The 25,310-nt window shown below is 57.5% G+C and overlaps 1 protein-coding gene across 5 annotated transcripts; it reads right to left on the bottom strand.

The window, feature by feature from the left end:
• Positions 1-1,587: 1,587 nt before the first annotated feature.
• On the bottom strand, positions 1,588-24,700 carry LOC307189032 (ephrin-A3). 5 transcript variants are annotated; one of them, XM_079926751.1, is made up of 5 exons: positions 24,522-24,700; positions 4,991-5,304; positions 4,456-4,521; positions 4,186-4,263; positions 1,588-3,976 (listed from the first exon to the last, which is right to left on the bottom strand). In XM_079926751.1, exons 1-5 carry the CDS (start codon positions 24,632-24,634, stop codon positions 3,846-3,848), a joined length of 702 nt encoding a protein of 233 aa, XP_079782877.1. In that variant the 5' UTR covers positions 24,635-24,700; the 3' UTR covers positions 1,588-3,845. The 5 variants fall into 5 exon arrangements, with proteins under 5 accessions (XP_079782877.1, XP_079782873.1, XP_079782874.1 ...); XM_079926747.1 differs by lacking the exon at positions 24,522-24,700 and adding an exon at positions 11,368-11,546; XM_079926748.1 differs by lacking the exons at positions 4,186-4,263; positions 24,522-24,700 and adding an exon at positions 11,368-11,546.
• Between the last annotated feature and the right edge of the window lie 610 nt (positions 24,701-25,310).

The following is a 25,310-nucleotide window of genomic DNA, read 5'->3' as shown; positions in this document are numbered from 1 at the left end:
GAGTTCCAGTCCTGGCTCTGCCATGGACATCTAAGTGACTGTGGGCAGGTCACTTGCTCTCTCTGAGCCTCGGTTTTCACATATGTAAAATGCGGGGTTTGGACTGGCTCCCCCAATCCAGAGCTGAAGTCCTTTGATGTCTTTCTCCAAAACCTCTGAATGACCCTGATGGAGGGGATGACAGGAAGCAATCAGAATTTGTGGGAAAGGGTTCCAGGTGGTGGTGCAGGGTCCAATGGTCAGAATACAGCGACAGACAGACCCATTTTGAATGTCAGCCTTGAGGGACATAGCCTCTTAGGCCCTCAAGTTTTCCTATCTGTGCTATTGGGGTAGTAAGGCTTCCAAGGGCGTGATGCACACAGTGCATGTAAAGCACTGGGCACAGTGCCTGGCACGTAGTAGGTGCTCAGTGAACGGAAGCTGGCTTGCTCTAGCTCCTGCTCCCAAATGCCTGGCCTTCTTGCAGCCTTCTCATTCTTGGATTTTTTTTTTTTTTTGGTACGCGGGCCTCTCACTGTTGTGGCCTCTCCCATTGCGGAGCGCAGGCTCCGGATGCGCAGGCTCACCGGCCATGGCTCATGGGCCCAGCCGCTCCGCGGCATGTGGGATCTTCCCGGACCGGGACACGAACCTGTGTCCCCTGCATCAACAGGCGGATTCTCAACCACTGCGCCACCAGGGAAGCCCCCATTCTTGGATTTTTGAACCCACTAGATCCTCCCCATCCCAGCCGGCCAGCTCCTACCCCACGTAGGAGCTCCTGGACTCCTTTGTGGGACAAGCCCACACTCCTCAGCCTTCAAGGCCCTCAAGACTGCCTAGTAGGGCCCCAGCTATGTGTACCTCCTCCTCCTACGTCCCCAGGCTAGAGTGTGATTTTTTTCCCCCATGTTCCTATAGCTTCCTGGCATTTACCCATGTTACACCTGGTTACATTGCCATATGTGTGTGTGTCACTGATTCCTCATCACATATCAACACATGCGAAATTATGAGCTCATCTGAGGCTAGAGACTGTCTTCTTTGTATCCCCAGCACCCAGGTTAGGGCCTGGCACTCAGCAGGCGCTCAATAAATGTCGATTGAATCCATGAATGACTAGATCGATGAGCCTACCTTTTCAAGTCCTGTCTCCACGTAGGGAGCCTCGGACTAGTGCACTGGCTGCCCCTGATCCTTTCCCCACCTGCCCTCCCACCCCCACTCCTCCCAGCTCTGCCAGTGGGAAACCTACCCACTCTCCACAGTCCGGTCGAAATTCCGTTTCCCATGTTTTATGAGTACAGAGGGGGAGAAGACACAGTCCCTGCTGCTCAGAGACTCACAGTGCAGCTGGCAAGAGCCACAGGGCACACAGGAGGGGCCCTCACCCAGGACCCAGCCTGCCCACACAGTGCCCTGGTTGGGCTGGAGTCACTGCTTGGCAATGAGGAAAAAGGCACCCCCTCCCTGGGCCAGGGAGCTTGGCTGGGCAAGGGAAGCCTGGATAGATCTTGGCCCCTATCAGCAACCCCTCACCGCCCTCCTGAAGTGCCCACCTGTACAACACTGACCTCACTGGGCTTAGGTGGGGCTGTGACCTTTGACGGCTTCAGCCACTGTCCCGTCTTCTTCCTTCTGTCCCCTCACTCTCCTGATGGATGTAGGGTGCTGTTGTTATGTGCAGCTACAGCACCCGCAAACTCTCAGCCTTTTGGCCATAATGTTTTAAATGAAAGAAATAAAATTACAAAGGATTATAAAGGAAACCAATTATATTGAAACACAGTTATCAAAACATTTACATTTTTTGGTATAGTAATATATATGCTTCTTTATTAACACATTAAAAACAAGATCTAACAACCATGGTTATTTCAAAGTAGTGATGAGAGTAAATGATATTTTGAGATATCTTCAAAAACTATAACGCAGTCTGAACACATCTGTGTCTGTTACAAAGTCACAGGCGCCCTTAAAACTACTGTGGCTATTTTTTTTTAAAGCTTCTTTGTTTTACCTTCACATTGTTTTTTAAAATTTTTATTTATTTATTTAGTTTTGGCTGTGTTGGGTCTTCGTTGCTGCGCGCGGGCTTTCTCTAGTTGCGGTGAGCGGGGGCTACTCTTTGTTGCGGTGCGCAGGCTTCTCATTGCGGTAGCTTCTCTTGTTGAAGAGCAGGGGCTCTAGGAGCGTAGGCTTCAATAGTTGTGGCACGTGGGCTCAGTAGTTGTGGCTCAGGGGCTCTAGAGCACAGGCTCAGTAGTTGTGGCACACGGGCTTAGTTGCTCCACGGCATGTGGGATCTTCCCTGACCAGGGCTCAAACCTATGTCCCCTGCACTGGCAGGTGAATTCTTAACAACTGAGCCACCAGGGAAGCCCACTACTGTGGCTTATTGCCCAAGTACATAGGAGAATGTTAAATTTCAGTTACAGGCGAGTGAAAATAAAGATATAATTTTTTCCTATCTAGGTTCACACCCCCCTGAAATCCATAGACCCCAGTCAAGAACTTCTGGTTACAGAATGGAATGGGAAGAAAAGGAGAAAACCACCACTGATTGAGCCTTATACTCCCTCTGCCATTTAATCTTTACACCATCCCTGTGAGAGGTGTATTATAACCTAAATTTTCTGATTGAGGCTCAGAGAGGTTGCCATGCCCTGCTCGGAAGCCCTTGTTGCTCCCTCCACTCAGAGCTGCCTCCTTAGGGGAGATGAGCCACAGAACAAGGTGTTCAGTTGACCCTTTGGCCCTAGAGTCCTGTCCCCTCCCCAGGCCCTGTGACCTGTGGGGTTTATTTAACCAGTGTACAGAAGAGTGGTGGCCCCTGGAAATTACACACACTCAGTTATTTTCATCTCCAGTTTATTTTTTTAGACTAAGAGCAGAGTATGAAAGTCACAGCCAAAGCACTTGAAAAAGGCCCAGGAGAATGGGTGGGGACCACAGAGGATGGGCAGGGCAAGGTCCTGGGAGCTGGGTCCCCGCTCAGGGCTGGAGGGGAGGGGGCGTTGTTGTCTCACGGTCTCCAAAAGTGTCTGTGCGTTGCATAGGTCCTGTCTTCACAGAAGACAAAAGAGGGGCCAGGTGGTCCCCCAGTGGGGGGCCTAGCCTGGTGGGGAAGGGGTCTGAAGCTGGAAGGGGATGTCAAGGAAGGTCAGGGGGTTAAGGAGGGGGAGGGATTCTGTCCATCTGTACATTATATATAGAGATATAGAGTCTGTACATGCCTGCCTGGCACCCCAATGCCCACCCCTTGTCACCCTTGTCCACTGACGGCCCCCCCAGGGGTGTCTACTTGTAAACTTGGATTCAATCCAAACCACAGTCCTGGGAGTGGGAGTAGGGGGAGGAGGACGTGCTTATTGCTGTAAACAGGGGAAGGGGGCAGCAGGCGGCGCCACCCCTTCGCCCATCCAGTCCCCTCCCCATGTTCTGCCCCTGGAAGAGAGGGATTGGGGGTGTCTCCCACACTTCGATTTGCTCTCTCTGGGGCACATTTGTCTCTCTCTCGGGGGGGGGGACAAGGGGGAGGGCACCAGGGGTCAGAGAAAGGTACCAGGGGGCAGGGAGTCCTGAACACTGCCCCTTATGGCCCCCCGGGTTTGGTACCAAACATTACCAGAGCCACAAGGCCACTTGGAACCCTTGGTTGTCCCTGTGCCTGGTCCACTACAGTGCCCTACTTGGTGGGGAGGGGGCAGAAGGGGTGGGCACAGATGTATGGTGCAGACCCCACTTCCAGCCATCAGAGGAGGGGTCTAGGCCCCAAGGCTCGGCTTCCCTTGGAGAGGCCAAAGGCTCCCTGCTCTGTCCCAGTCCCACTCCATCTCTCCCCGCCAAGGGAGGGGGCAGAGCTAGGAGGCCAAGAGTGTCATAAGGAAGAAGGCGATGCCCACCGCCAGGGGCAGGTGTTCCCGCTTGGGGCTGGTCCCGCTGATGCTCTTCTCAAGCTTGGGCACCTGGGGGTTCTCTCCCTCAAAGTCTTCTGTGGATAGATGAATAGACAGACTGGTGAGAGCTGTGCTGAGTGCTGGGGCGGGGCACGCGGCAGCGGCAGCAGCAGTGGAGCGGGGGACGTGGCCACCCACGGGGGTGGTAAAGATCGGTGACCCCAGGAAAGACATGCAAGATGAGCAGGCACCGGGAGGGGGCTGCGGTTCCAGCAGTGGCCACCAGAGGGCGCTGCGCACTCACCCAGCACGTTGATCTTCACATTGGGGCCCATGGTGAACTGGGGGAGAGTGGGGACCGGCTTCTCCCCGGAGTGCGATGCTGCGGGGGGGGGGGGGGTGCGGGGGGGGGAGAGAGGAGGGGATAGTCAGGGCCAGGATCCCCTCCCCCTGTTACAGCTGAGGACCGAGTCCCCCTCGCCTGTGCCCTCCGCCCCCACCCCCAGGAAGCCAGGGGAGCCCCAAAGCAGGGGAGCCGAGAATGGGGTCGCGGCTGGGAGCCTATTATACTCACTGGAGGCGCAGCAGACGAACACCTTCATCCTCAGACACTTCCAGTGCAGATTGTGGGTGGGCGTGGCTGGGGAGGAGATTGGGCCTGAGTGGCTTTCTCCAGATTTACACCCCGTGCCCTCCTCGCTCAGAAACTCTCCTTTTCACCCCCTCCAAACTGCCCCTCTTGGGCAGTGTCCTTCAGTACCTCCTCCACCCTTTGCGCATTGGTCGTGGTGGCTCCGCCGTCAGCCCTAGAAGCCCTTTGGGTCCCATCCCTCAAGAAACAATGACCCCTGAGGTCCCGGCCTAGAAATGGCCCTCACAGAAACAGTGACTCTGCGACCCAAAGTTCGGAATGCCACTAACCTCTTTCTTAGCCTCAAGACTCTGAGCTGGAACCCTGAGGTCCCCAGCCCCCACGCCTCATCCCGAGGTATCACTCCAAGCGACGGAGACCTAGTGCCTTGCAGCGTTGGCCCGCCGCCGGCCCCTCGGGACTCCACCCCCTGGCACTCTTAGGTCCCGCCCTGGTCCGCCGCCTGGCCGTCACTTACAGATGTAGTAGTACTCGTGGCCCGCGTGGAACTCGTAGCCCAGAGAGAAGGCGCTGTAGCGCTGGAACTTCTCCGAGAACTTGATGGGGCTGTGGGGAGCGTGCGGTCGGTTGCACTCCCAGCGCTTGAAGCCTTGGCTGGCGTTGCAGGTGCGGTAGCCTGCCCGGCTCACCATATACAGCACGTACTGCTCCGCCCCGCCTCCGGGCCCTGGCCCCGCCCCCGGGCCCACCCCTGAGCTGTTGTAGTGCGGGCAGTAAATATCCAGATAATCGTTCACATTCACCTGCACTGTGTAGCCCTCTCGCCGCAGGCTGTGGGGAGAGGAAGCGGGTCAGAGAGAACAAACCCAAAGCCAACCCACTTTCCACCACACCGCTCCGCAGACCTTCCCCAGGGTCCTCGGAGCCTCCCGGTTTTTCTTCTGCGCTTCCTCCCTTCTCAGTCCCTGTCTCTGTCCCCAGGGCCCTAGTGCCGTCAATCCCCCAGCTATCCTTCCAGGCCCACTCCTTGTTCTGCCCTTCTCATAGTGGCCACCAGAGGGTAGCAAAGGCACAGGGAAGCCCTGCCGGCCTCCGAAGGAAAAGAGGCGGGGGAGAAGGGTGGAGGGAAGAAGGGAACGTATGCTTTGGTTACCACAGAAACGGCGCAGGCCCCAGCGACTCCCAGACCCAGGCCCGGATTTCCTCTGTCCATCCCCCATAATTCACTAGTAGGGAGGAAGGATAGAAGGAATGGAAGTGTGAAAGTGGGAGGGATCCCTTCGAGGGATGCGCACTCTCCATCGCCTCTCCCAGCATGCTTTCCTGCTGCTGCCAGTCGGCCCCAAAGGCGAGTCGGACAGGACCTGCCCTCACAGACGCATGTATGGAGGCTTCATGCATATACATGCACAAGTTCTATGGCACACACACAAATATGTTCACCGCCCACTCATAGGCGGTATACACATAGAAAAAGTAGGTGATATGTGTGCTGGACTGGCATGCCGGTATTGGTTGACCCCAGCAATTGCAAGCTCTTCCTGCTCTTCCCACACACACACACACTGGCACATGCTCTCTCTACGGTATGACTGGCCTCTGTACCTTGAGTCCCACTGACCTCCACCCTGAGGCCACGGACAATTAGGTCCCCAATAACGTGACACAATAGATCAGGGAGCTAAGGGACTCAACACCAAGGCTCCGTGTGGTGTCACGCTAACCAGCCAAAACTTCTGTCTCTATACACCTCCCTCCTCAACCTGGACGCCAACGCCCCAGGTGATGACGATGCTGGGAAGAGTAGTGGGCATAGTGCCCAGACAAGATGGCTGTGCCTCTTACTTCCCTGATCCTTCTATGGGCAGAGAAGCAGATGCTGGGTCCCTTGTAATCCCCACCTGCCTTGCTAGTTACCATCAAAATGTTGGTATTACTGTTCTCCATGGTGGTACTGAGTGGTGTGGGGATGGGAGAAACATCTGAATGGAGAAAGAAACTCAGAGAAGTAGGCAGGAGTTTCCCTTAATTTCCTTAGCATAAGAATGCACACATCTTGGCAGTGAGAGGGGAGTGTGGTGGACACAGGAAGGCATGGGGTACTTGGCAAAACATCCAACCACTGGGGTCCCTGGTCCCTGGAACTCCCTGAGGGGAGAGACTCACTCCCCATGTCGCCAGGCACCTTCCAGTTCCACAAACAGTAATTAGATCCATTAGGGAAGCGAGCTTGGAGGCCTTTGGATGGCATGGGGCCTTGAGAGTCCCTCCTCACCTCACCGTACTTCCTTGGCCTTGCCTGTGCCACCCCCTCCCCAGATACTCCCTTCCAAGCCTAGCAGTAAGGCAGATAGGTAAGAGCTGGTGCTTGAGCACCCCAGTAAGAATGGGCATGGCCTCCCTGAATCATCAGGAATGCCACCAGCCCCACTCGGTCCCCATGGGAGTGATGGGTCACTCTGGCCCCTCCTTGGCCCTGGCACTCAGGTGGGCAGGAGTCTCTGCCTGGGGCACTGGGAGCAGGAAAACGGGTTAGACCAGGCCTAGCTCCCAGCCACCACCCCAGGTTTGCCTCTCTATCCCCAAGCCCAAAGTCTACTGTTTTCTCCACAGGCTTTGAGGAGGGGGCCACCAGTGCCAGGCCTGGAGCAGCTGCACAGGCACACTGGGGCCTCTGTCCATTAGCTTCGCCCGGGTTTCCAGCCCTCCTCTGAAGTAGCGCCTCCCTAGGGCACTGCCCAGTTCCTCCACAACACACCCTGCTCTAGCAGAGAGGAAGCCAAAGCCAGAGCTATCCCTACAGGTACCTCAGTTTCCTTAACGCAGAGGGGAGTAGCCTTATACAAAGGTTGCTGGGCGACCACAACTGAAGAGGAGCCACCTCTTTCCCATCCCTGGGCTGAGTGGAACAGCCCCTGAAATGCACCTCCCTCCCCAAGCTGTGCATGTGGGAGAAAGAACTGCTTGTGGAATGCCTGTGCCCAGTTGGTAGCTGGTGGACAGGGGGCAAAGGGCTGGGTGCCAGGATCCCCAGCCACACCTCCCGGGAGACCTGAGGTGTCTGCTCAGCTTGGGCGCTTTAATTGAATCTGTCATCCTCCCAGCCTTGGCACTGAAGAGGGAGGTGCCGCTAGGCCCCGGCTTAGCGCCACAGCTCACCCCCCCTCCAGGGCCGCACCTCTCTAACCTAGAGCCATACCCCACCCCCCGCCCCACGGGAGAAGAGGATAGGCTGGGGGCTGGGGGCTGGGTCGTGCCTGCCCCTTCAAACAGTTCTCTATTCTTCCTCACTTCATCCCCTCCTAGCCTCCCATTTCTCCTCCAGAAAGGCGTGTCAACACACCCCACCCGGAGGGGGTGCCCCCTCACCCTGTTATTTCATTTCTCCCGGCTCTCACCGCCCCCGGTGCGCATTCCCACCCCTCACTTTCACTCCTTCAGTGGCCTACCTGCTCGAGCCTGGTGGGGTGGGCGGCGGGGGAGCGGGGAAGGAGCAAACCTCTCCCCCTGGGGCAATTAGGGGCAGGTAAACAGGGTGTCTAACGGACCAGGGAGTAGGGAAATGATCCCCAGAGAGCTGAACTTGTTAAATCCCTGCCCCCACCCCAGACGCCAGGATGCAGAGCTAAGGAAGTGGAGGAGGGATAAAGACACCGGACCCCGGTTCTCCTTCTCTCTAGCGCGCGCCCCCGAGGCTGCGCGCCGCTCACCCCAGCAGACTAGGCCTGACCACGTGTGTGCGGCGTGGGGTCCGCGCACCCGGGCTTGGGTGGGTGACTGGCGAGAACGCTCGCGGGGCGGCGCGTGCACGCTGACACCCCCTCACCCCTCCGGCGCCCCGGGCCTCGGCGCCCCACCGCACTGGGTCTTGCCAGCCCGGGACTGGGCCCTGGGCTTCTCCGGACGGCGTCGGATGGGAGAAAATCAGCGCGCCCCATATCCCCGCCCCTCCTCCCTGCGACAGCGGCGGCGGCGGCGGCGGCGGCGGCGGCGGCGAAGGTTTATTGATCTGCAGCGGCGGAGAAGCGCGAGAAACCCGCCGAAAGCGAGACACGTAGAAATGGAGAGAGGGGGAGACGCACACCGAGAGGGGGATGAACAGAAACCGGATTCACTGAGAGGGGAAAGGGAGTGAGACACAGCGAAAGAGAGGGATCCAGAAACCGAGAGAGAGAGGGAAGAGAATGAGACAGGAGAGAGGCTTGGAGAAAGGGAGAGACGTAGAGGCCGCTCCAGAGAGGCCCACAGACAGCAAAGACGGAGACGGAGAGACGCAAAGCAGAATATCAGGGACGGGGAAGGGGTTCAGGGCAGAGACTCGGTGACAGAGAGAAAAGAGAGAGAGAGAAAGACCAACAGGGAGGTAGTATAGCCTCAATAAATATTTGTTCAATAAATATATGAATGAAAGAGAGATAAGCAACAGAAACATTTCAGAGATAAAGAGACAGGTAGGGAGACAGCTAGAGAAAGATGTTCCGTACACTTCTTGAGATAGGGGTGAAGACCAGCACCTTTGCACACTTCTGCAAAGAAATGGAACACGGTCCTGGGCGCATATATTTGGCCATTGGCCAGTCCCGACCCCCCATTCGATTCCGGGCTCAGGGGACCCCTCGACCTCACACTCTCACGCTTTCCTCCAGTATAGTTCGCCCAATCCCTAGTTTCTGGGCCAGGCTGGGAATAGATCTCGCCTATTCCAGAGGACCAAACGGAGGGGCCGAGTGGGAGATAGGAAGCGAGATCACGGTCGCTGTGCAGGGCACTGCCCCCAGGTCTGTCAGAGACCAGCGCACAATTTCCACCAGTACACTCCCACGTGACCCCCAGGAGGCGGGGTCGCAAGACCCTCTCCACATGATCCCAAGGGGCAGAGACCCTCGGCAAGTGACAGGGGGGTGGGAGCCAGGAGCCCAGCTCACGTGACCTGGGGGAGGGGGCGCGGGAGCCTGTGGCTCGGCCCGGCCCCGCCCCCAGCTCCCTGGCCCTCTCCACTCCCGGCTCCGGAGCACGTCGCTCTCACGATTTATGGGGCCGCGGCTGCCGCAGTGAGGGAGCCGGGGAGCTCGGGCACAGCGGCAACAAAGGCGGAGGAAGCGAGGCGGGGGCGGCGGCGGCCTCCCGGCCCGGTGCGCGCCCCCTCCCATCTCTGCCGGTCCAGACCTGTGGGGGAGCGGGGAAGACAGAAAGGAGGCTCTCGGAACCTGGGCTCCCCACCCCCTCCCAGGGCTTTCACCTGCGCCCAGGTGTATGAGGGGAGGGGAACCTGATCGACAACATCCCTCCCCCCCCCCGCCATTCCCGCATCCCCCTGGCTCTGGCTTCTCCTAAGAATATGGGGGTGCCCTGACGGTCGTAGGGAACCCGGGGCCCCTCACCTGCGCGCTCTCTGCTCCCCGCCCCCCGCCAGACTCTAGCGGGGCGGGGGGCGGACGTGTGAGTCTGGGGGAGGGAGACGAGCTAGACTGAGCAGGGGAGTCAGCCCCCAGTGCCCCTCGGATTTCTCCGAGTCCCGGTCCGGGGGGGAGGGGCCGTATCCCCACCCCCGAGGTTTCCATGGGAAGCGAGAGGGGGGCGTCGCTGGCTCATCCCCACCCCCAGTCTGACACTCCGGGCGCGAGGAGGGAGAGAGGGGGAGGCGCAGAGCCCCAAACAACAAAGAGCGGAGCGGCGAGCGGCACTCCCTCCCCAGGGAGGTTGGGGGTCGCGGCCGCCCGGCCTTCTCAGTCCTCTCCTGTGGGCCTCGCCATTTGCTCCCGAGTCGCCCCCTGGAGTGGGGAGCCAGAAACAGTGCCACCGCCGCCGCCTGGGTAGGTGTGACAGTGACCCCCGTGTCCCCAGGGATTCCCCCCCCTCCACACACACACAGACACACACGGAGGCGGCCGGGGTGATACACACGGCGGCTCGGCGGGGAGGCGAAGACAAGGGCAGCAAGGACTGAGCAGAATGAGGACCTGGCCCCGCAGCCGGCACCCAGCCGCCTCTTCACACACCCCGGGAAACCACACGGCCGCCCTGACACCCGCCCAGACCGCGGCCAGCCACCCTCGCTCAGAAGCGGCCGGCCACGCGGACAGCGACCGCAGCCCCCTCCCCGACCCGTCGCCCGCTCCCACCCCCAGACAATCGCCGACGCAGACACACAAATCACACACTCAGACACACACGCACACTGACAGCCGCGCACGCCCGCTCACTCTTGGAGCCACACGCCGTCCCCAGCCCGGGCGTGTGTGTGCGTGTGTGACACGCCGTCTCCTTGCCTCCCTCCCTTTTGCCGGTACCCCACGTTACCATCCTATCCAAGCAGCACCTCCAGAGCCCCCCAACTTGGCGGCCCAGCCCCAGGTCACCCCAACCGGGCTTATCCATACAACCAGGGTAACCCATTCGCCTTCGTTCTGAGGAGGTGCTTGGTCGGACTCCTTGCCTCAGCTCTGGACTCCACTTTTAAAAGCAGGAGTCATAGAACCCCTTGAAACCCTTACGGCTGAAAACAGGTCATCCCTGGGTCCCCCAAGTGCGGCGGCCTATCCCCAGCACACTGGTACTCCCAAACCCCAGCCCGGCCGAAGGAGAGGAAGATGGGGGGACTGTCGGTGGGGGTAAGCTATTCCAGAGGCAGGTGTGGAGAGAAGCCAAGGTAGGGTGGGGTGTCCCCGAGCTGCCTCCTCAGCACGGCCCAAGCCCTGGTTACTATACCTTAACAGCCTCTTTCAGACACCCCCCGAGTGTCATAGATGCCCACAGAGTGTTTCCCCCTCTCCCTCGCCTCCTAGCCCCCAGCTATGGTCTCCCAGGACTCCCACCCCAGGTTCCCCCAGGACTTCCCAGGCCTCCCTCTCTCACTGACGCGGGACGCATGGGCTCCCTGGGCCCCCGACTCACTGCTGGTTGGAGCTGTTCCAGTACACCGCATGCCGGTTTCCCAGCGCCCCCCCGGGCCCTTGGGCCAGCAGCGGCAGCAGCGGCACGGGCACAAGCAGCAGCAGCAGCAGCAGTGGAGCCGCCGCCATCCCCGGAGCCGCCGCCGCCGCCGCCCCCCGACTGAGCCCCGCGCTCCCGGCTTCTTGCTTCCCAGCTCCCTGCTGCCGCCGCCGCCGGCCCCAGAGCCTTAGGCCACGCCCCCAGCCCTTCCCTCCGCCCTCCCGGGTGCGCCCCTGAAGCCCCGCCCCTGGCGCGCTCCCGCCAGGCCCCGCCCCGCTCGGGCCCGGAGCGCGCGCGGCGCGTGGGAGGTGAGGACCGTGCTGCCCCCTCGGGAACAACCGGGGCGCTACTCGCCTCTCACTCTTAGGTTTAATTTGCTACCGCCGGCCCTGGGCCTTCAGCTCCCCAATCTGGAGTTCCCAGGAGAAGAATTAGGGAGGCCGAGACAGGGATCTTTATCTCCTGTGAACATTCATTTCTGGGATGGGGCGAAGGAGACTTGAAAAGAAGCTGGGGGTCCAGGACCCCTTAATAAGTAGAACTAGGTCCCCCTCCTTTCTGAACAGTCTGGTCCTCTGCTCCCTTTATGCCCCTCTTCCCATGTGCATGAGGAGTCAAGTGGGTTCTAGAGGGTGGCTGAGAAGCCCTCAGCTGCCACCTAGGACCTGACAGCTGTTGACCTGAAGCCCCCAGCTGAGCAGGCGGCTTATTTTTCTTGGAGGTAGTGTAGAGTAGCTCAGCCCCCAAGAATGCCAATACTGGGTGCTGGAAGGGCCTTCGGCAGTCCAGGGCCCAAGGCAGAGGAGGGACCAAGGAGAGTCAGCTAGAGCAAAACAGGCTTCCCTAGGACACCTACAAAGGATTCTTGACTCACACCCAACCAGAGCCCCCTCCCAGCGCAGCCAGTGGTGTCCCCAGGCATTCTCACTCCTACTCTTACAGATGCTAACAAGAGGGCAGCAGGCAGAGCACCTTGTCTTCCAGCTCTCACCATAGTCACCGTCCTCACAGTGGCACCCAGACACAGACATTACACTCACACATTCAGGAGAAAAGGCACAGACACCCAGAGGCAGAAAACATAGAAACACAGGCGTTTGATACAGACATACACACACACACACAGATAACCCTTCGGAGACACACACAAGTAAAGGTACTATCAGACAACTAGAGATCTGTAGAAACACAGGGATTAGGTACACATAGATTTAGGAGCACACACCCAGACACACACACAGTGACTCACACACAAGACCATGCACACACTCTGACACACACTCAGCTCTGCCCTCTCCTCTTCTCTCTTTTCCTATGAAGTAGAAGTTGAGGGAAAGGGTCTAGAATCCGGACCTAGGGGGTATCCACCCCTCATCCCCTTTTTTGGAGAGGCTCAGATTAAGCGTGATCAGGAGGACCAGGTCTCAGACCAGAGTCTCAGAAACCAATCCAACCACCTGTGCCCAGGGTGACAGGCATGATGCCCTTTTCTTCTTACTGCAGGAGAGAGGACATACAGGCCCTCTTTATCTGCTTATCGTTGGCGGGAAAGGGATCCTGACCACAATTTGGCCTCAGATGCTGGGTTTGGGGGAGGGGCAGTGCCAACGAGAAAAAGCCCTGTGCCTAGCTGCTGCCAGGCAAGAGCAGGCTCTGTCCTCTCTGGGCTCCACTTCACCCCAGGAGATCTCCTCTCTCTTCTCAGAAGCCAGAAAATAAATTAGGCCCCTTGGGGGGGGAATGGGGGACATTGCAAACAGCTCTCCGTCCCCCCAGACTCCTCATCCCCAGGGAGATTTGTTTCACCCAAATGAGGCTGACCTGCCTACTCCAGGTGCCACAAATCCCAGCCTCCTCCCTGCCTACCCACATCCCTGCTCTGCAAAGGGAGGTTTCTCTCTGTTGGGCCCACAGTTGGCAGAGAGGCTGCCCGTATTCATGGGGAGTGGGAGCCTGCTGGTTTGGCCTAGGACTTTAAATTCCATTTTAGAAGCCCTGTTTATAGAATCTGGGTCCCACTTAACGATTTAGGCCCTTTTCTGTAGGGCTCAGATAAACTCCTCTTTAGAATCTAGCGTGCTCTCCCTCAACCCCCACTCAATAATAACTGAGTTCTTTTCTCTACAGTTTGGAGCTCTCTCTCCAGGATTTAAGCAGCTCTCTCTATGGGGTCTAAGCCTCTGGTTTTTAAGTTCTGAGACACTCTCTATAGAGCCTAGGCCTCTGTCTGTGGGATATGGTGCTCTGTCTATCTGGGCCCCTATCTAAATTAGGTGCTGGCTGATTTGGGCTTTTGGGTGAATTAGAAAAACCACCCCTCTATGCAGACCCAGTCCTTAGGGTTCATCTCTTGGCAAGCGGTGCCTTTGTGCAAAAACAAAGGTGCTGCTTCCTTCTGTGGGAGGTGGCCCTATGTGTCTCTCTATCTTAGTGAGGGAGCTTGGGCTGATCGCCTGTACTACTTCTTGGGTGGCTCCTTTGTGCCAGGCACAAACCGCACACCTGTATGTGGCAGTTCTGAGTATAGGATATGTGCTTCCAGCTGTAATGCTTAGGCTTGTCAACAGGCCTCTATTCATGGGGTCTGGACTTCTCTAGGGTTTGGGTCTCTGTGTGTAAGAAAGATCTGGGCCACTGTCTACAGGCCTGAAACCGGATCTGAGGCCTAAGCCTCTTTCTGTGGCATCTGGGTCATGGAAGGACCCAGGCCTCCATCAATGGGGCCTAGGGCCTCAGTTTATAATAGTGACTCAAATCTTTCCTGACTGTGACTCACAATAAGATGTATATTTTGCATTTGCAATACAGTACACACACACACACACACACACACACACACACACACACACGCACACACTTTCACATATAACTGAAATAATGTTTCATGAAGCAATACTTACCGTATTACAGAAGATGCACTCATATTTTTCTTCTGTTCTATTCTTAAAAATTTATTACATAAAGTACAAAGCTCGTTAAGACCCAGAAAATTGATTCCTTGATTGTATCACCCTTAACCAGTTACAATCTATAGTTTGAAACACTCTAAGGCCTGGGCCCTGCCTGACACCTCTCTGCGGAGTGAGGGCCTCTGTGGAAGCTGGGGTTCTCTCCATGGGGCTGATCCTCTTTCTCTAGGGCCTCAGGCCTCTTCCTCCTCTCCTGCAGGCTCTGCCTACATTTCCCTCTGACCCTCAGGCTTGCCAGAATGCTGCTGGCTGCCATGTTCTCTCCAGGGGCACTGAGTCAGGCCCTCGGGAGTTCTCTGAATGTGGTGCCTTACCCCACCCGCCCCTCCCCCTGGGGCCAAGGAAGCAGGGAGCTGAACAGGTCAAGGGCAGAGGGAGTACTCAGGCTGTGTGGCCCAAGGCAGCTCCCGGGACATCGGGTGGCAACCACAGAGCCGAGCTGTGTTCAATAAATCATGGAGACTAGGGCCTGGGGGAGGGGGAGGCCAGGACGGAAGGGGGGGGCCATGGATAAATAATTCATTAAACAAATAAACAAGGAGCCTGTGAGAGGGAGGATCAGGCACGCATGTGAGCGGGAGAGGCAGCCGCCAGTTCCAGACATGAAATATTCACAGGTTCCGCACCTTGCCCAGGGCCCATGTGTGTGCCTCAGTGCAGGCAGCCTGTTGGCGTGGTCCTAACACGGGACCCTGGGTGCCAACAAGGAGGGCAATGTACGTATCCTCTGACTTCCAAGTGTGGTGTGTGTGTCAGCATGGCTACGTGGTGCTCTGATGTCCATGAGTTGACATGGAACCACACACATGACTGACAGCAGGGAACATGGTGCGTTGATGTGTGGTCCAGGACACAGGAAATTAGAATGCAGGGCTTGGTGGGTGGGGTTAAGGTGTCATAACCTCTGATTCTAGTCATGCCCTGATCCCTCAAATGAGGCCAGCAAGCTCAGAAGCCTGAAGTGGAGAGGCTTCTCTGGGGTGTTACAATGGAGGTGCGTGTGGATCCTCTGAATGTGTTTCTAGAAAAGCTGAGAGGGAGGCAGTTGGGCTTGGCAGTTAACAGGATGGGCTTCGGTTCGAATTCCATTTCCACCATTCACTGACTGTGCTAGTCACCTCACTTCTCTGAGACTGTTTCCCCATCTGTAAAATGGGAATAATGACACCCTTGAAGAGTTGGCTGTTATGAGGATTAAGATCCATGTCTGGGAAGCACTTAGCACAGAATTTAGGACCCACAAGGTGCTCGATTGATGGAGGCCTCCTCATCATTATTATCCTGAGGTCTGCCCACCTAAACTAGCTTCAGATTCTCTTTTTCATTTGTTCCTCCCCATCTCCAAACTTCTCTTCATAGCTATCATAGTTGGGAGAGGTGACCTTGGGCTTGGGGAGTAGGGATGGGATAGGAAAAGATTAGATAGAATGAGGGGGAGGAGAAGTTACAGCCAAAAAGAAGCTCACATCCTTGGCAGTGTGAAAGGAGGGGTCCTTGACCTTCTTCTCAGACCCCAGAGCTTCTCCTTAACCCCTAAAACTCTCCTTAGATCCACAGTCTCTTCTCTTTCCTGCCACCGAAATTTAGCTTTCTAGCAAGTGGCTGCAAAGGGACAGAAGGAATTGGGGTAGAGTCTCTGAGTAGCATCACAATCTCCTCACCCCACCTGTCCCCAGGCCAGTCTTCACTGCCAGAGCTCTAGCCCCTACCCTCTGCCTATTGGTTGAGCGCTTCCCTGACGAAGATGGCTATGTCTGGGCAAAACTCAGAGAAGTGGCACCCCAGAGTGGGTGGGGAGAATCCAGGCTGGAGAGAGCTGCACAGGGCCAGGGTGGAGTACCTGGGGCCTCCCACTAGGCCCGAGCATTCCCCAGCCCTCTCGTGTCCCCTGGAAAGGATCCGATCCCAGTGGGAGAGAGCCAGCAGGCAGGCCTGAGCCAGCCTGCTCCTCCACAGACAGAAGAGGAACAGGCTGGGGGAGGGGGCCTGAGATCTTGGTGGGGAGTGGTGGCTGTAACCCCCACATCTCCTGTGAGGAGCCAGGGGCAGAGGGGACCATGGCCTGGGCACACCCTAGGCCATAGCCCAGCCCTTGCCTCCCTTGTCTAGCCTGCTGCTACTTGGGGTGTCAAGGGTCTGGGGCCCGAGGTGTGAAAATGGTGCCTGTCCACCTCTTCCCAAAGAGCCAACATCAGTTCTCCACTTCCTCTCCCCTGGGCTGGGCAGGTTCAGGCTAATCTGCACCAGAGCGTCACAGCAAACACTGATCTGTAATGAAACCACAATGTGTGTTCGGGAGAAGGGATTCCAGACACAGAAAATCCAGACACACATACACACTCACACACATACACACAGATGCAAAACATACAGCTCTGGGAGGGCAGACACCAGCAGTACTGAAAACACAGCTAAACATGGGCCCATACACTGAGTCAAACACACAAGCATGGTTAGTCCTACACCACTCCTCCATGCCATAAACTTTGTCCTTCAAAACCCAAGTCCTCTCTGACAGTCCATCTTCCCTGTGCTCCCGTAGCACTTTCTGCACAGTTCCATAACTGCATTTGCACTTGGTATTGTAATTATTTGCTGGCCAGTTTGTCTTCTAGAGTAATCTGAAGATTCCTTAAGGGAAGAGATCCTGTCTTATGCAAGTGTATATCCTCAGCATCTAGCATGCAGCCTGGTATTTAGTTAATAGGAATAGGTGAGGTGCTTAATAAATAATTGTTGAATTGATGAACAGAAGAATAAATGCATTCAGATAGTGAGACACCCATGCCTAGAATCCCTCAGAAGCACACAGAGCATAACCAGTGCAGGCTACTCAGGCCTCTGGTCCCACCTTCTTGTCTGCTGGTCCCCTGACCCTACTGCCTCTTAGCTTCCTCAAAGTCCCTCCTTTCTCCTTCTTTGCTCGGTGCGAGCCCATGAATTTGAGTACCACCTGAGGGCTGGCAGGCAAGGTAAGGGTTAATGACACCTCATTAGTGCTTAATTGGAGGAAGGAAGCTGCCCTGGCACCAGACAGGTGGGCAGGCCTACCCCTTGCTGGAAGCAGGCATCCCTAGTTCCAGTACCCTGTCGGGCATGTGGGTGATTTGGCCCTGGAGACCCTCATCTCAGCCCGGGGCACCTCCCCCCACCATTTGCTTTGCCAATTTAGTCTCTAGGCAGTACAGACCAGCCCTCCCCATCTGTCACCAAACATCCAGAGGGAGAAGCAGCCTTCTTATCCTTTCTCCTTTCACTAGGCTGTGCCCCTTCCCACCCTTGGAGAGACCGGAGGCTGGGAGGAGAGGTGGGGTAAGGAACTGGACAACTGAGAGGTAGATTAGAGAGCCACTAAGGGATAGATTTGGGATACAGACAGGCAACAGAGCTGGGGATGTGGAGATGTCTGCCCAATTTGACCTTAAATGAAGAGAATGCAAATGAGATGCAGACGATATGCAGATGAAAGCGAGGAGCTCATAATTAACATTCCGGGTGGCATCAGCTCCATACCCAGGACCCCAACGCTGTTGCCAATACTCCCCTCCTAACCTTCCTGGGTTAAGTGGCACTGCCCATTACTTTGAGTGAGAAAGATGATCTCAAGAAAAATAAGAGCTTGGCTGGGCTAGGACTGCAGGACCTGGGAAACAGGGCTCCACCCTCGCCTCCCCGCCCCCATCCCAAGCACCACCCAAGCTGCCGTTGAAGCACAAGCAAAGACCACTCTCCAGGTTACGCTCGGACGCACCGTCGGTTGCTATGGGGACCCCCTCCACGTCCAGGCCTGAACCAATGGGCATCACCACTGATGACCTCATGCCCCAGGCCCCGGGATTCTATTGGTTATTTGGAAGCCAGAGTGCCCTTCTCCAACTGCGTCACCGCTGGGGATCCCCCGACGACCCCAGCTGGTGTGGCCGAGTGAAAGAAGGACGCGCTGGGAGCTCACAATTTGCTGTATGAATGAATAAGGAAAGGAAGGAAGGGATTAATGAAAGGGAAGAAGAAAAGAGGGTGGGGTCACATAAAAAGACCAAAACTCCAGGATTTAGCCTCTAGGGAAAGACTTGCAACCCCAGAAAGTGCGGAGCAGGATCCAGGTCGGAGACTCGGGCTCTCAGGTTCTCGGGACAGCAAGATAGCGTGATGCAAAGATGAGGGAAGTTTTTGCATCGTTCCGAGAAGACCAGGGCAGGCCCAGCAAATTGAGGGCCCCACCCTTGGCCATCTAGCGCCGCTGAGCTTTGGGGAGATCAGTGACTCCCCAAAACCTGCAGGTCTCCCAGCCTCCTGGAACCGCGCCCCGGAACACGCCTCAAGGACTTCTGATGGGTAGGGCCCAGAGCCTTCAGCCCGTCTAGGTCCCATGAGCGGACTTCGCCCTCGCTGGAAAGGCGCCCCAGGACTGAAACAGTTGTCCGCACAGGGCCCAAGCTGTAAGGAAAGTGAGTGTAGGGAGGGGCTGGCTTGAGGCCTGCGGCCGGCGGGCCTGAGTTTTCACCGCCACCCCCCACCCCGGCCCCGAGGCCAAGTGCGTGGCTGCGCAGGTGTCCACCCTTAACACCTGCAGGGAGCTTAGGCGGCCGGCGAGGGTGTGTGTCTGTGTCAAGTGCGCGCGTCTGCCTGAGAGTGAGGGCGTGTGGCTGAGTGCCGGGGAAAGCCGACTGGGCCCCGCGTCTCTTTCGGACATGCGTTACGAGCGGCGGATCCGCGCGCCGGCCACAGACTCGGGAGCGAGCGGGCCCGGCTTGGTCCGCGAAGAGAGCATGTCTGGGGCCGCTGGGAGCAGGATGTGACCCGCACGGTCCTCAGTGCCAGGCTAACCAGTCATCCCCGGCCTGCGCCGCCTCTGCTTTCACTGGAGAGGGGCGGGGGTAGCAGTACAGTCGGTTTCCAAGGCGACATATAGACACCCTCCTGGATGACAGTAGAGGCTGAACTCGAACTCAGGACCAGAAGACCGAGCCCATAGTTCATGCTTCAGCTCAGACTTCACCCTCTCCACTCCAGCCCCTCGCCCCCGCTAAGGATCTTGTTTTGGGGTGAGAGCGCTGACACGCAGGCAAACGTACCTACAGACATGGCATTTTATGAAAGTGGCCTTGAATGGGGGGCGGGAGGGTCCACTCATGTATGCTCCGTCCGCGGCGCTGTCCTCCATCCCAGGCCTCAGCCAGAGCAATGGAACCAACCCAGAGGGACCGGGGTCCGACCCAGGTGTGCAAGGGGGTGGGGCAGCGGTTCGCAGTCTCCAGCACTTCGGTCTGGTCTGTCAGTCTCTGGACCCCCAGCACCCTCCGCGGCGCCCCTCCCCTCCCCGCGCATGTTCACACGCCGCCTCTAGCCGCCGCAGCCCCGCCGAGCTAATCAGCACAACATCCACCTATCGATCGTTGGCTGGGTGCCAGGCGGGCCGGCATGGTGCCAGTGCAGACTGTGGGGCACCGGGGCGGGTAGGGCATAGCTTCGGGGGAAGGGGCACCCCTTCCCTGGCTGCACCCAGGACACCGTTCAGAAAGAGGACCCCGGTTAGTCTTGGGGTGGATCATAGCCTTGCCACCTCTGCCTGCCTGAGGTGGAAGAGACAGAGTGAGGCTGAGAGCAAAGGGGGCCCTCCCTCCTCGGCCCCACCTCCTCCTCCTTATAAAAGCGAAGAACAAAGAGGCCGCTGGGGAAGGAGGCTTTGATCTGACCCCACCTTCCCAGTTCTAGGCCAGGCACCGCCCAGACTGCCCTTGGGGCGGGGGAGGGACGCCCAGCTCTCAGGGACCCAGGCATTCTGAAACCCAGGTGCTGTCTTTCTACTACTCCTTGCTTTTGCCCCAAGGCCCTGCTTGGTGCTACCACAGCTTCCGCAGCGCCCCAAGTGGGTGGGCTACCAGGAGCACCTGTCCCCTCCCCAGCACAGGAAGCCAGCTAGGGAGGTGGTGGAGGGTGCCAAGCTCCACAGCTGCTGCTGGCATCCACCCCACACTGCCCAGAGGGTGCCTACTGAGGCCTGGCATGGATGGTCTGGGCACAGCTGGCAGGGAGGTCAGGCCAAGCCAAGCTGAGAGCAGAGGCTGCAGGGAGTCCCCGTCCCCCTCCCCCCCCCACCGCCCCCGCCGTGTCAGGGAAGGAGCCAGAGGGCAGTAGGTTGGGGAAAGCAACAAAAAGATGGGTGGTTTATTGAAGGCTTGGTCCAGACACTTATAAAAATACAAATTGGCATGAAATTCGACCTCATGGCAAGTCCGTCTTCACGGAAGACAAGTGGGTGACCCCCCGGGGAGGAAAGGTGCTGCCCCAGGGAAGAGGCCCACAGGGCACTGGGCACAGATGGCAAGCCTGGGCTTCCTGCTTTACCTGGTCCAGCAATCACCTGTCCCCAGGTCTTCGGCCTTGGCCCCCAGCAGGCTCAAGGATCCGATCCCATCAAATCCCAGTCTTCCTGGGGGATGGGATGAGAATATCAAAGCAGCTGACAGAGACCCTATGTTTGTCTTGCCTCTGTTCCAGGGTGCCCAGGGCTGTCTGCAGCTCCCCTGCAGCTCCTCTTCAGCCTGTGATGAGGAGGCCGGCACCTGGAAGGGTCACCCCAGACCCTCTGGCCTCCCCCATCACTATTCCATCTTGTCTGTCTGTCTTGGCCCTCCCAGCTCAGGTAGGGGGCAAGGGCCCTCCTCCGGGGAGTCCTGGGAGGGCTCTGGTTCCTGGGGCTGGCAGGAAGGGTCCGCTTGGCTCAGAGGACTCTCAGGAGACGCAGAATTGGGAGCAGCAGCAGCAGCAAGAGACAGAGGGGGCTGGGAGTGGCCCCCCCTTGCCACCCTGACGTGCCACTCTCTCCAGGGCTCCCAACAGGATGGGCTGACTCAGGCTCTGTGAGGGGGAGGGGGTAGCACTGATGGGTCCTCCTGCTTCAGCAGCCTCCTTCCTGCTCTCCCCATTACCTGTTCACTCCCACCCCTTTCTAAGGGGTCTCCCGAACTGGCCAATCCCTTCCCATAATCACCTCATCATCTCTAAGCCCCAACTTCCAAGTCTCCTCCCAGTTGCCATTAGAGACCACCAGTTCAGCTAAGGCTTGGACAGCCTTGCCCCTGGAGATGCCATTCCCTTTGTGTAGGGGAGGCTCCCACAGGCTAAATGGGGGGGGAAGAGGTTCCTCAGAGTTTGATGCTCCCAGATTCTTCCCACTCCTCCCCTCATTCCTGAGGGCCCCACACTAGCCAGAAGGGTTGCTCCCCTGCCCCAACCCACTCACTGTCCTCCTTGCAGCAGACAGACACCTGGAGCCTCAAGCACTGGCCAGGACTCTCCGGAGTTGGCACTGCTGGGTGGTGGGAAATCGGGATGAAGAAGTTAGCACAGGCTAGTTTGCATGCCTCAGACTGCGTTTCAAACCCTCCCAGCTTCTCTTCTCTCCAGTTCCCTGGAAAGCTTTTCCTTATTTTGGGGCCCCATCTAGGGGCCCATCTGTGACCCTACTCATGTCCTCTTTCCTGGCTCCTCTTCCTTTCCCCTCCTCTCTATTGGTTCACTCTAGATGTCCCCCTACTCGGTCCTGGACTCAGGCCCCCTGTCCGCTCCCCCCTCCTAGGCCTAGCCTTCCTTCCCAGTCCTCTCATTCCCCCACCCCTCAGGATCTCTGCCTTGACTGCTAGCAATGGCAGGTAGCCCCATTCCCCTCCCCACCTTCCCCAGGAGGCAGCCAGTGTGCCCATCTTCACTCACAGATGTAGTAGTAGGTCTCTCCAGGCAAGAATTCGAAGCCAAGGGAGAAGGGCGTGAAGCGCTGAATCTTCTCTGAGAATCGAACAGGGCCAAAGGGAGCGAAAGGCAGGGAGCACTCCCAGCGCTTGAAGGCACCCGGCCCCTCGGCCCGGCAGGCCTCATAGCCTGGCCAGTCCACCATGTATAACGCAAATGTCTCAGGGCCCTCAGGGGGCCCTGGACCCTCATAGTGTGGGCAGAAGATGTCTAGGTAATCCTTGAGGCCCAGCTCCACCACGGCGTCTCCTCGAAGCAGCCTGCAGGCATAAGGTAGGTGAGGGCGGAGGGGCTCATGGCACGGCACACCTGCGGCACGAGGGTCAGAGATACCCCTTCCCAATGGTCCCCGACAGCCAATTCCTCACCTGCTGGGGAGGGAGCAGCTTAGGAAGGCCTGAGTTCTCCAGACTGACACCTCTTGAGAGACAGAGTGCAAGAAAAGGATGAAGTAACCGATTCACAGGTTCAGAGAGGTTAAGGGACTGCAGTGCCTACAACCACATGGCCCAAATGTGAGAAGGCCACTCACCACAGCCTAGCTTTTGGGTGGGAGCTGCCACCCACCTATCTAGCCCTAGTGCCCAAGACAGGGCCTGGTGTAGCACCTGTGCTTGATAAATGTTAGGTGGATGGCTGCTGTGAAGAAGCTGGGGCACAGAGGCAAGGGGCACAGATCTGGGCCCACAGAGCAGTCACAGACTAGAGATGGAGCCTGGGAACAGTATCCTCATTAACAGGTGCATAAAGAGGAAGGCTTGCCTTTTAAGACCTCAATTCAATGCTGAAAAGAATGCCATAGTAAAAAAAAAAAAAAAATGAGAGGGTGGATGGTGGGAACCTCCCTTTTTTTTTTTTTTGGCCAGAACAATCAAGTGTCATACGAAGAGGGGGGCCCCCTCCACATATCCCCCAATCTTTGGCCTCCTCAGGACTCCCTTCCACCTGCCTGGGGGAGCCAGTACAGGTGGGAAAACCTGGGGACATGCTGTCCCTCTCCAGCATCAAACAGAGCATGAATCACTCCCTCTCCCCCCCCCCTGGCATCCCCACCATACACAGAGTCCAACTTGACTTATGAAAGGCCCCCAACTGTCTCTCTATGGGTGGTCTTAAGATCACCTGCATCTGGAGTTCTGATTAGAAATGCAGATTCCTGGGCTCAGCTCAGACCTACTGGGACACAAGCTGGGCCTTTGTACATTTTGTTCCACGGCATCCCCAGTGCCTGGAAAAGTGTCTTGCACAAGGACAGCGCTCCACAAATATTTGTGGATTGAATGAATGAGCCAGAAACCTCAGGCTTAGGGGCTAGCAACCTGCATTTTTAACAAAACCTCCAAGTGATGCAGAAGCACTGGTCTAGAACAGAGAGTGAGGAATTCAGAGCTGGAGGACAACAATAGCTCTTATCACACAGCATTGGTATTGTAATGACCTGTCCCGAAGCTTGCTGGCCCAGGGGTTCTTTGGGCTCCCAGAGGGCAGAGCCTAGGTCTTATCTCTAACCCCCAGCACCCTAGCACAGATCCCGGCACAGAGTACACACTTAATAAATGTGAGTGAACAAACGGCGTCACAGATTGTCTTAAGTGAAAATCAGAAAGAAAAACAGATGGAGAAAGCAGAGGGAGGCAGGGAGAATTGGGGAGGAGGATGGAAACAGGAAAAAATATCGACGTTCAAAGGCAGGCAGCTCAGGAGAGAGAAATAAATAATAGTTTATATCTGTGCAGCCTGCACCTCTTTCACACACATGACCTCTGTTAGTCCGCCTGACTTCCCAGGGTACTAGGCGTTATTAGCCCATTTTACAGATGAGATAACTGAGGTTAGGGAGGTCAAACGACTTGCCTAAAGGTGATTCAGCTAGAAGGGCAGGGCCGAGCCTGCACAGAAATAGGACTAATAATGACGAGATGAAAGCAGAGTTACAGAATGAGATCAGGAGAAAGAGTAGCACCAAAGGGAAGGCCAAGAGAGCAGGGGAGTAACCTTCTTTCACAAGAGTAAAGCCCCCCCCCCCCCCCCCCCCGCCTCAAGTCCGCCGGCCCCAGCTCGGGCCGTTGGGAGGCTGGGGATCACCAAGAGAGAAGCGAGAGGGGCGGGGCTCGGAGTGCAGGCCGAGGTCTCTCGGGTGCAGGCTGCCGGCTCCGAGACCCCACCGACTGCCTTCGGGGCTGGGGTCCCCCTCTTGGCCCCCAGCGCGTGCGGGCAGGGGTGGGGGACCCCGGGCACGCCTCGCCCCTCCCTCCTCCCCCGCCGGCTCAAACAAAGGAGCCCCGGCGCGCGGCCGGGTCTAGGCGGCGCCGCGCACAGTGCGAGTGTCGGGCGCGCGCCCGGCCCGGGAGCGCGCAGGCCCGGCTCGGAGCCCGCAGGTTTCAGCCCTGCTACCTGGGGTTACTGGAGTTCCAGTAGACCTCGTGGCGGAGGCCACAGCCCCCTCGCAGAGGGGAGCTGAGGAGCGCGGCCCAGAGGACAGTCCGCAGCAGGGGCTGCAGCCGCATCGCCCCCGGGGTCTGGTCTGCTCTGGCCCGGGCGGGCCCGGCCCGTCCCGCTTCGCAGTCGCGCCGAGAAAGGTACAAAGTGCGGGGGGGTGGGGGGGACTTGCGGGGAGGGGGGTGGGGTGCTGAGACTCACAGACCACGCCCCTGGATAACTTTCCACCAATGTGGGCGCGTCTCCGCCTCTTCATTCAAAGCCAACTCTTGTTAACCTTCTGTGCGCTGTAGCGCGCGCGCCAGCTTAGGCAAGGTCTTGCTGAGGCTAGACCGCGTTTCAAGGGGGCGGCGAGGAGGGACGTATTCCACTGTCTAGGAGTTGTTTTAGGGAGGTCGTGTCTTTCGTGTCTGTATTGGTACAGGGTAGAAAGCCTTATTAAATCTTTGGAAGATTTAAATATGGGCCCACGCCTTTTGCCCAGAAAGAGGCAAGTGAGGCACGGGAGAGGATCCACGAATTTGTCCAGCCATCTTAGGCACCATTGCTCCTTTTTCTTTGCACATCTAGGGATATAGCGAGGGGAAGGGACAAATCACCTCCTGGGACCACCCCCTCACCCCAACCCCCCTTTACAGAACCTCAGATGGCGAGCTCGATGTCCACCTTGGGGTTGGGCCCTGTCCCTTTCCGCCCCATACCTTCGTTCTGGGCGAACGAAGGCCATAGTCTCAAAGACGAAGT

This window comes from Stenella coeruleoalba (assembly GCF_951394435.1).
Source record: "Stenella coeruleoalba genome assembly, chromosome: 1".
NCBI classification, from domain to species: domain Eukaryota; kingdom Metazoa; phylum Chordata; class Mammalia; order Artiodactyla; family Delphinidae; genus Stenella; species Stenella coeruleoalba.
Note: the sequence above shows the minus strand (reverse complement) of the source record. Positions and strands in the feature narration are given on the sequence as shown.

Coding starts and splice junctions, on each gene's coding strand:
- LOC307189032 (XM_079926747.1), bottom strand. CDS start 11,495: ATGGCGGCGGCTCCACTGCTGCTGCTGCTGCTGCTTGTGCCCGTGCCG. Junction 5,305..11,367: donor TGGAACAGCTCCAACCAGCA/GTGAGTCGGGGG, acceptor CTCTCCCCACAG/CCTGCGGCGAGAGGGCTACA. Junction 4,522..4,990: donor CCACGAGTACTACTACATCT/GTAAGTGACGGC, acceptor TCTCCTCCCCAG/CCACGCCCACCCACAATCTG.